The sequence below is a fragment of the Nicotiana sylvestris genome, chromosome 8 (assembly GCF_000393655.2).
Source record: "Nicotiana sylvestris chromosome 8, ASM39365v2, whole genome shotgun sequence".
NCBI classification, from domain to species: Eukaryota; Viridiplantae; Streptophyta; class Magnoliopsida; order Solanales; family Solanaceae; genus Nicotiana; species Nicotiana sylvestris.
Window position 1 is genome coordinate 59425148 of NC_091064.1, and position 9818 is coordinate 59434965.

At 35.7% G+C, this 9818-nt stretch overlaps 3 protein-coding genes across 7 annotated transcripts; 2 read left to right on the forward strand and 1 right to left on the reverse strand.

Annotated features, from left to right (window-relative positions):
• The first annotated feature begins 346 nt into the window (after positions 1-346).
• LOC104237219 (uncharacterized) lies at positions 347-1404 on the forward strand. Its single transcript, XM_009791330.1, has 2 exons — positions 347-1057; positions 1117-1404. Exons 1-2 carry the CDS (start codon positions 347-349, stop codon positions 1402-1404), a joined length of 999 nt encoding a protein of 332 aa, XP_009789632.1.
• A 191-nt stretch (positions 1405-1595) lies between these two features.
• LOC104237218 (uncharacterized) lies at positions 1596-2223 on the forward strand. Its single transcript, XM_009791329.1, has 2 exons — positions 1596-1772; positions 1855-2223. Exons 1-2 carry the CDS (start codon positions 1596-1598, stop codon positions 2221-2223), a joined length of 546 nt encoding a protein of 181 aa, XP_009789631.1.
• A 1748-nt stretch (positions 2224-3971) lies between these two features.
• On the reverse strand, positions 3972-9566 carry LOC104237214 (probable plastid-lipid-associated protein 11, chloroplastic). Of its 5 annotated transcripts, none has more exons than XR_011401527.1 (5): positions 8967-9566; positions 7531-7596; positions 7092-7234; positions 4352-4417; positions 3972-4192 (listed from the first exon to the last, which is right to left on the reverse strand). XR_011401527.1 is itself a non-coding variant. In XM_070153135.1 (4 exons), exons 1-3 carry the CDS (start codon positions 9437-9439, stop codon positions 7135-7137), a joined length of 639 nt encoding a protein of 212 aa, XP_070009236.1. In that variant the 5' UTR covers positions 9440-9566; the 3' UTR covers positions 3972-4407; positions 7092-7134. The 5 variants fall into 5 exon arrangements, 3 of the variants coding, with proteins under 3 accessions (XP_070009236.1, XP_070009235.1, XP_009789629.1); XR_011401526.1 differs by adding an exon at positions 4801-5291 and having other exon boundaries at positions 3972-4417; XM_070153135.1 differs by having other exon boundaries at positions 3972-4407.
• Positions 9567-9818: the final 252 nt, after the last annotated feature.

Below are 9818 nucleotides of genomic sequence, written 5' to 3' on the forward strand. Positions count from 1 at the left end.
TGATAGATATAGCTCTAGAATACGGGATGAAGTGAGAAAACACTACATCCAAAGAGGGCCTTGCCAACCAGTTGATCACAAATTTTCTAAAACTTTATTTGGGAAGAAAATGCGCCAATTTAGTCCGGGTTGGTTTAAAGGTTCGCATTCTAGATGGTTAGAGTATAGTGTGAAGAAAGATGCCGCATTTTGTTTATGTTGTTATTTATTCAAAAATGATTAAGTTCATGGAAGCACAGGTGACTCTTTCACAAAAATCGGCTTTAAGGCTTGGAATAAAGGAACCGAAAGACTTGGTCTACATGTTGGTAAAGTAAATAATCTCCATCATAAGTGTTTCAACAATATGCTAGACTTGTCAAATCAATCTCAATCAATTCATGCTGCTTTTGAAAAGCAATCTGATCAACAAAAAACTGAATATCGAATTCGTTTAAATGCCTCAATCGATGTTACAAGGTTTCTCTTGAACTTTGGATTGTCTTTTCGTGGTCACGATGAAAGTGAATCTTCAAAAAACAAAGGCCTTTTTCTAGGGCTTTTGGAATGGCTTGGAAATAGGCTTCCAGATGTAGATAGAATTATATTAAAACATGCTCCAAAAAATGATATGATGACTTTGCCAAAAATTCGAAAGGATATTGTGAGTGCTTGTGCACAAGAGACCATGAAAGCTATAATTGATGATTTGGATGGAGATTATTTTGGGATATTAGTTGATGAGTCCAAGGATATTTCACATCATGAACAAATGGCCCTTGCTTTGCGGTATGTTGACAAAAAAGGCCAAGTGAACGAGCCATTTATTAGTCTTGTTCGTGTTAGTGATATATCTGCAAAGTCGTTGAAAGAAGCAATACTTTCTTTGCTAATAAAACACTCATTAAGTCCGTCCAAAATACGTGGACAAGGCTATGATGGGGCTAGTAATATGCAGGGAAAGATGAATGGTCTTAAAGCTTTAATTTTGCAAGAAACTCCATCGGCATATTCCGTTCATTGTTTTGCACATCAATTACAGTTGACGCTTGTAGCTGTTGCTAAAAAACACAAGGAGGTAGAGACTTTCTTGCTATTGTTACTAACGTGTTGAATGTAATTGGAGTTTCTTTTAAGCGTAGAGATCAACTTCGGGATCATCAAGCAGAATTGTTGGAGCAATTGTTAGAGAGTGGTGAAGTTCAAAGTGGGAAAGGATTAAATCAAGAGCGAGGGCTTCAAAGGCCAGGTGACACTCGTTTGGGATCATGTTGTAAAACATTGGATAACTTTGTTATTTTATTTTCTTCTATTGTTCATGTGCTTGGGGTGATTGAATGTGAGGGTGATGTTAATGATAGGTTGCAAGCTGAAGCTTTTTTGAGTAAATTAAAGCATTTGAATTTGTTTTCTTGCTTCACTTAATGTTGAAATTTTTGATAATGTCAAACGAGTTGAGCAAAGCTTTACAGAAGAAAGATCAAGATATTGTCATTGCCATGGTATTTCTTGATATCACAAAAGAAATGTTGCAAGAAATGAGTGATAAAGGATGAGAACCATTGATGGATGAAGTATATTTATTTTGTGCAAAACATGATATTTTGGTGCCTAAGATGGAAGAATTCTATATTCCTGGAAAGTCAAAGCGTAGGACTTCTAGTGTTACTTATTCACATCACTTACGTGTTGAGCTTTTTTATGCCGTGATTGATTTGCAACTTCTGGAGCTTAATAGTCGTTTTGATGTTGTGAGTAGTAACCTGCTTCTTGGTATGGCTAGCTTGAATCCGGTTAATTCATTTGCTAATTTTTATAAGTGAAAGAATAATAACATTGGCCAAGCATTATCCCGATGAGTTTGGTGAATTGAAGCTTCAAGATCTTAGTCGACAACTTGGCACATTCATATGGCACATGCAACATGATGACCCTAAGTTCTCTGATTTAAAAGGAATTGGTGATTTGGCAAAAGCATTGGTTGAGGCAAATCTTGTGGAGACTTATTCACTTGTTTATTTGCTTGTGAAATTTACTTTAATTTTACCTGTCGCAACTGCAACGGTGGAAAGAGCATTCTCATCTATGAAGTACATCAAAGATGAATTGCGTAGTAGTATTAGTGATGCATTTTTAAATGATTGTTTAGTTTGTTACTTTGAGAAGAAAGTATTTGTAAATATAAGCAATGATGTTATTATTGACCATTTTCAAAACATGAAAGCGTGTCGAGTTCAACTATGAGTGGACAGTGTACTTTTTTTATATTAGTTTCAAGTTAATGGTATTTGATAATATTGATGTTTTTATTTTGATGATAAATTATCATAGTCATTTCAAAGAGTTACACCCGAACTTTATCACTGGTGATTGGCATACTAAAGACAATGGTGCTCCCGTTATGCTTAAATCTTGGGTCCGCCTTTGAGGGTGGAGGTGGGGAGTTAGATGGATGGGATTTGGGGGGGGGGGGGGAGGGGCGAATGGAGGAGGGGTGAGGGTGGAAAGGTTGAAAAAGAATTTTATAAAATATTTTTCTTCCTTTTGGTAGGAAAATCATTTAAATGAGTTCAAAACATTTAAAGCAATCAAATATAAAAAAAAAAAATTGGAAAACATATTTTCGCACACCCTAAGTATACCTTAATAATGTTGCCATCTACATAAGTTGCAGTCGGCCTTCAATAAACCTAAAACATTAATTCTGGATCTGCCTCTGACGTAAAAGGTGAATCCTAGGTGGGTTCTATTCGATTTGACTTTATGACATTAATGCAATTTCATCATCAAAAGAGGGTCTTGCCTGCAAAGCATGTGCAACACTTTTTATGGCCAGGCCCAGGCCTCACCAATATTTGGAAGTGTTCTGCACCTTAAAATAGCACGGGCTAGCCAGTTTTCGGACTAAATAACCAGCGTTTGCTAAGTCATTAAAAAATAGCTACTATTTTGTTGCAACAGATACCGATCCAGCATAATATACTGAAGTTCAGTGCACTTGTGTATGAACTTCCAACATATTATGCTGGACCGGTATATTTTACTGGCTCCAGTATAATAAATATACTGGAGTTCCAGCAAAGTATACTAGAACTCCAGTATATTATGCTGGAATATTTTCTGAATTTTGAACAGTGTTTGTGTTCAGATTTATCTTTACATGAAAAATGGCTAAATTTCGATGACTTTTGAAACTGTGGCTATTTTTGAATGACCACTTATAAATTTGGCTATTTTTGAATTTCTACCGTTCTGCACCTAGCAAACTGCTCGTCCAATTCTCTAATGGTACAACAAATGGTATTTTCTTCAAAATGGAACTATATCATGCAGGATATAAAACAAAAGAAAAGGAAAATACAAACTAGCTGATGGGATAGAAACAAATACAAAGTAGGAATGCTAGTCACGATGGAGTCATGTTCAAGTTGGCTTCTCTTCATCATAGTATATAATTTGGTTGTTGTCTTTTCATTCAAGAATACATATACATGTAGGCAAAGATTCAAGAGAAAAGGACAATAGAAATAGATTGCACTTATTCTCTTACTTTGGAGGGTTCATACTTGAAGGCTATATGTAGGAGTGGCAAACGGGCGGGTTGGGTCGGATATTGTTCGGGTCGAAAACGGATAATGAAAAAACGGATAAATTATCCAACTCGACCCATATTTAATACATAAAAAACGGATTAACCAGCTGATAATATGGTAACCATATTATCCATGACTTGCATATGATCACTTTTGGGAGAATTCTTAACCCCCCTTACTTGAGGAACCCCCAATTTGAGGCTTTACAAATGTAAAAGTTAGACCCATTGGTTATCCATTAGTTATCCATTTTCTAAATGGATAATATGGTTTTCATCCGTATTTGACCCGTTTTTAAAAAGTTCATTATCCAACCCTAGATAATATGGGTGGTTATCTGTTTTCTTTTAACTATTTTGCCACGCCTAACTACATGTATCAAATGGCAGTCTACAGATGTTTAAGCCTCTCCACAAGATTCAGCCTTTATTTGTACAGCTCAAAGTCTCAACCTGAAGTCATACATTGATATCTAGGAGTAATAGATGCATGGTTGCCTACACCTCACGACAAACCCACGTCACTCGGTTACAGATGCCATAATTGCGGAAGTCTAAGGGTTCGATCTTTTGAGGTTCTACATCACAGTGTACAGAGGAAGTGACCACATTACACATATCCTGTAATTCGATGAGCAATGAGCTAATTCTACATAAAGGCAGGCCTGTACGAAGATAAATCCATATGCAGAGATAGGTATGGAAGTTGCAGACAAATTTATGAAGTTGTAGAATGAAAGCACAAAGAATAGATGCTATGTAATTGTCCTTTCTCAATACCTCCAGATCTGGCGTTTATAAGGTGTCAACTTCAAGGTGTTCTTTACCAGCTTTTACTGCCACAACCTAGGCAACATAAGATGACACTAGCAATACAAAAAGAATTTAACGTTCAATATCAAACTGCATTTTGCCACAATTCACAAGCAATTGCAATTATCATGCATTACAAAAGGCCCAAATGATTAGGTTATATCTACGTATTCTTATAGAACAATAAGTATTACCACCACTTAATCCAAAACTAGTTGGGAACCCATATTCTTATACATTAATTAAAGAAAGCCTTCTCTTATTGTTGTTTATTTTCTTTCTTTACGGGATGGGAAGGACCATAGAGGTGAAGTGCGAGCAGGTTGCACAAATCTTTCTGCATGCATGGCACACATACTACCCCACTCCCCTCCTCTCTCTCTCTCCGTAGCCATCACATATAGTAAAGTATTTACCTCAATTTTCTCCTTAAAGAAGGAATCATGACTAAGATGTGATGTTTTTGCCAATTCTTTCTGCCACTTCTCCTCTCGCTCCCTCTTTTATCCTTCTGATTTAACTAGCTTCAGATATCATTTAACTTCGACCTTTTCTCAAAGAAGGAACCATGACAGACCATGCACTGTGCTGAACCCCCTTTATAGGATATGCAAAGTCCAAGCTATCAAAAGTTCCAATATAGTCACTCCCTTAACTTTCATTACTTCCTAAGAAGTTTATAGGCAGCAAAATTTGGCGGTATCTTTCCCTTTTTTCTGTTTTTTAGTCAGAACATACAAAGTAAGATAGAATGAACCTGACACATTGTCTCCTCGAGTACCACATCAAGCCACTTGAGCAAACTGGATAGTGGTTATGGCAACTTTCTCTTGTCTCCACAAGATAATCTTTTACAGTCTTGTATTAAACGGGTGAAAAGCCATAGGATTCTAAAAACCTCCTGATCCTACATTTCCATCAGACGGGTGAAGAGGCGAGAATAGCAATTGTAAGAATAGCTGAGGGAAAACAGGCAACAGGTGTAGATATACCAATAACACTTCAGCTTTTTTTTTTTTTTTAAATACAGAATGCTTCGAAAATCGTGGTTATTCACTGTCTACTCTTCACTAGGCAAACTACAGTTTTTATCAGAGTGACCATTAAGTCCACTTTACAAACAAAACCATAGCTGACACAACTCTTTCTTCTAAAACACTTGTCACACCAAAAAATTATTATTAAGCTCGTACCATGCAATTTCATAACATGAACAAACAACCTATCGAAAAAAGTTGCAAAATTTAATATCAAGCCAAAAAGGGAGTACAGATAGTAATATACATTTTTTTGATTAAACTACTAATTAGCCACTTTAATTTGTATGTGAGTTGATGCTCACCTATTGGGTTAAGTCATTCTTCACAGAGCTAGAAATCACTTGAGTATTCAAATTACTGAAATTATACTGAATGAAAGACAATGATGCCACAAAGAATCAAATAAAGCAAGTGCCAAGTCATAAGTACATCAATATAACATTTAAGGGAAAATGCATAAGTACCCCCTAACCTATACCCGAATTCCCAACTACACACTTTTTCTTTGCGGGAATCTTATTACTCCCCTAAACTTATTTAAAATATAATTATTTGCACCTTTAACGCTGACAACCAAACTCTTGGCAAGTGGTGAGCTACACGCGCCCCCACATGTATTTTTAGTATTTTTTTTATTCTTTCTTCTCTTTCTTATCCTTTTTTCTTATTTCTTATTATTCACATTTTTATTTTGTTATTTCATTCTCTTTCTTTTTGTTTTGGTCACCGGCGGCATAAAATGGTGGTCGTCGGAATTTCACAAATACCATTTTTTCCGGCGGCAGATTTTTATTCCGATCCAAGTGTGTGTATATATATATATGTAATTTATGTTTGGGAGGAAGAGCAAAAGAAATAAAAACGAATGTAAGCTGAGAAAACTTTTTCCAGCTAAAATTTCAATACATCAATTTTTTCCGGTGTGGGAAGGTTTTCTGATGATGAATTTTTTCCCGCAAATCTGAGTGTATTTTGCTTTGCTTATGAATAGATCTTTTTGAGAGTTTAATTTTTGTGTGAAAAGAAAAAATGGAAGAAAAACGGTTAGACAAAGTCACCGGTGAATGAATATCCGCCGGAATTAGAGAAGAAACGAAAAAAAAAAGTAAAAGAAAAAAGACAAAGGAAAAGGAAAAAAAAGTAAGAAAAAATGGTAAAAAGAATAAAAAATAATCTGAAAAATCGTTTTTTCCTTCTTCTCACTCTCCTTTGGAAGTGTGAAATACACACACTCTGTCATAAATGGAGATAATTGATTATGGAAATATGCAGGCTACACAACAACAACAACAACAAACCCAGTATGATCCCAACAGGTGGAGTCTAGAGAGTAGTCTGTACGCAGACCTTACCCCTATCTAATGCAGGCTACACAACTAAATCATTAAAAGAATGTATTGCATATTGTTCACATAGAGGTAAAAGCTGAACAAAATATATTTGCATATTTCATATAAATGAAGGCACAAAATTTGCCTCATCTAGTGACTAGTATTATCTGGTCTTATGACAACAAATCAAATGTCTCTACTTAATAATACCGACAACTTTAACTACAAAGAAGATGCTGCAAAACCTATACACTCAGAACAAGGATACATTACAGGAAATCTAAATGACTTCAGATGTATCAGCATGAAGACGAGAGTTCAAATAAAGGAACTTACAGAAAATTTTATGTACAGAGATAGCAGAAGAGAAATACAACAATCATTCTTTCCAAGTATAAGGAGCACGTTCAACAACCAGGTAATCTTGCCTGATATCTTTGACTACCCGAATCTCATCATCAAGGTATACAGTCTCAAACCTACACAAGAAGTTATTCAAGCCATCACTGAACACGAAAATCAAAGGTAATCTGAAATCAAGCAAGAGAGTGGAGGAAAAGTGAAAGAAAAATAGAAAAAAGAAAGAAACAAATTTTTGTGACAAAGAACAAAAACCAAATGCGTGTGACAGAACTTTGAAAGGCACTTCACCGAAAAAACACTATACTTAAATTTCAATCAGATATATGGTAAACTCCTAATATACCAAACATCACTTAGTGGAATATAAAATGCTGTTGATCAAGACAATAAACGAGCAAAGAGAAACACTTACCACCCTTGTCCAAAAGGTGGCAGAGGAAACTCCCATTTTTTTCCACGCAGAACTGCACTTGTGAATCTACATCATAGCAACAACTGTCAATAGACCATGAAATAGTTCCAAACTACAAGAAAACTTCCAAGACAGGTAAAATGTTCTCTTCATCCCATTACCATTGTTCTCTGCTGTTTCAAGAAATTTGTCAATAATCTGATCTCTAGTACTATAGCAGTTTGTATATGACACTCCTAACTTCTAAAGTCAATTACACATAGAACCAATTCGCAAAAAACTACTAATACGCCTTAACCCAAAACTAGTAGGGTCGTCATATGAATCATCACTATAGATTCTGCTCCATTTGAGCACATCGCTTTCGAATACATGCTTCTTTATACACCCCAGAAAATTACCTGTTACCATTAGCATAAAATTCAGAGAATCCTATGTTAAATTCAGGGGTGTGGCCATTAGTGGAGCTAGGATTTAACTACATGGATTCAAAATATAAAGAATAAACACACGAAGAAGCCAAGCGGATTTTATATATATATATATATATATGCACACACATTAAAAGAATATCTACACAATATATTTTTCTGGCGAAGTGGTGTCAATTAACTCCACTTGGGCAAGGGTAGCTACGAAACCCTGCATCGTAGCTACCTTTTGGTGAAGAGGGTTCAATTGAGTCCCTTTCGCCTAAAAATTACACCAATATAGATTTTGGATTTCATACTTTTTTCTCCTCTACTGCTCTAGAACTCAAGGTACCGAGACTGGTTTCCTTTGCAAACCACGGAAAACATGTATATATGACATTTATTCATGACAATTGAAATCCTGAAAATGGATTTTAGAAAGACGTTTGTAATCTTGCAAAAACGTAAAATTGTTCTAGTGTTTTCAACAAATCTTTACATATTGTTTCCAAAATCTACTTATGATGAAGTCGTTTGATGTACTTTCCAAATACTCTATTTGTTTCAATTTATGTGACATAGTTTAACTTGGTACAAAATTTAAGGAAGAAAGAAAGACTTTTGAGACTTATAATCTTAAATATGTCATAATATTTGTGTGGTATAAGTTACACCCAAGGTTGTGCCTAGTGGTCAATGACCACAGAGTTTCAAGTTCAAATCTCAGCGGAAGCAAAAACACTAGTTGATTTTTTACTATATGTTCCAAGCCTTGGTAGACAGAGCTACCCGGTCCTTATGCTGGTGGGAGGTAGCAGGTAACACCACAGTTATCAAAAAATACATTTGTGTGGTTATAGGATTTTTAAGATCTGTGATTTTAAATATTGACATTTATGTTGCTATAAATTTTTTAATTAGGGGTAAAATCTATAAAGGTGTCGTTATTTTTAACAAAGTAACAAAGAATAAATTCGAATGGAGGGAATAGTACGTAACAAGATGATACAGAAATAGTCACACCTGAAATTGACACGTTGAGAAGAAGCAACATCAATAGTGGACCGAACAAAGAAGACTCCATCAGGGGGAAAAGTAATAACATTATTAAGAGTCCCTTTTTCAACATCAATAACTTGGAGAACATCACCAGCTTTAGTACCAAAAAAGGGAGCAGCAGTTTTAATAATATAAAGTTGCTCTTTCTCCGTAGTCCAAAGCAAACGCCAGGTGGCCGAAAGGGATGCGTCAGTGGTGACAGTGTCACGTCCGATAGCGGCTAAATCGTCAATTGCTTTGATTATTTCAGAGAGTTTTTGCGGGTCGGATTGAGTCTTGAGGCCACGTTCTTGGTCAGAGATAAGGCGGAGGAGATTGTCCTTGGCGGAGAGGGATTGAGATGTGAGGGAGGAACAATGGATTTTGTAAGATTTGGGGTTGGAAGGGAAGTGCATAAAGGAAGTACGAGTGGCGGGAAGGGAGAAGCAGGTTGCCATTTTTGCAGTACAGCTGATGAGGTGTACGGGGAAGAAACAAGTGGCACTTGTGAATTTGTGTGTGTTACTGTGTGTGTTGAGGTGTGAACTTGGGTTTTACTTTTTTAGAGGGAAATGGTGAACAAATTCAAGTAGTTCCTGAACTTATATTCCTCTTTTTCTTCTTTGTTTTTTTTTTTTGGTGGCATTTCTTGGTTTAAAAAGGCCCTTACTAGTTGAAAATATTTAATTATTCTTAGATGATATGAAATATATGTTCCTCTATCATTATATTATAAGTAATTTATTATATCAGAACGATCTATATCTATATTATATTAAAATGAGGGTAGTTTGCAATATGGTTGTGCCAAGTGGCGTCTTTAGAATAAGACACATA

Excerpts from the sequence above, each read along its gene's own strand:
- LOC104237219 (XM_009791330.1), top strand. The coding sequence starts at position 347 with ATGCTAGACTTGTCAAATCAATCTCAATCAATTCATGCTGCTTTTGAA. Across the intron at positions 1,058-1,116 it reads TTGCTAAAAAACACAAGGAG|CGTAGAGATCAACTTCGGGA; the intron begins GTAGAGACTTTC and ends GTTTCTTTTAAG.
- LOC104237214 (XM_070153135.1), bottom strand. The coding sequence starts at position 9,439 with ATGGCAACCTGCTTCTCCCTTCCCGCCACTCGTACTTCCTTTATGCAC. Across the intron at positions 7,597-8,966 it reads TCTCAACGTGTCAATTTCAG|ATTCACAAGTGCAGTTCTGC; the intron begins GTGTGACTATTT and ends GCTATGATGTAG. Across the intron at positions 7,235-7,530 it reads CCACCTTTTGGACAAGGGTG|GTTTGAGACTGTATACCTTG; the intron begins GTAAGTGTTTCT and ends CTTCTTGTGTAG.
- LOC104237218 (XM_009791329.1), top strand. The coding sequence starts at position 1,596 with ATGGAAGAATTCTATATTCCTGGAAAGTCAAAGCGTAGGACTTCTAGT. Across the intron at positions 1,773-1,854 it reads GTATGGCTAGCTTGAATCCG|CTTCAAGATCTTAGTCGACA; the intron begins GTTAATTCATTT and ends GGTGAATTGAAG.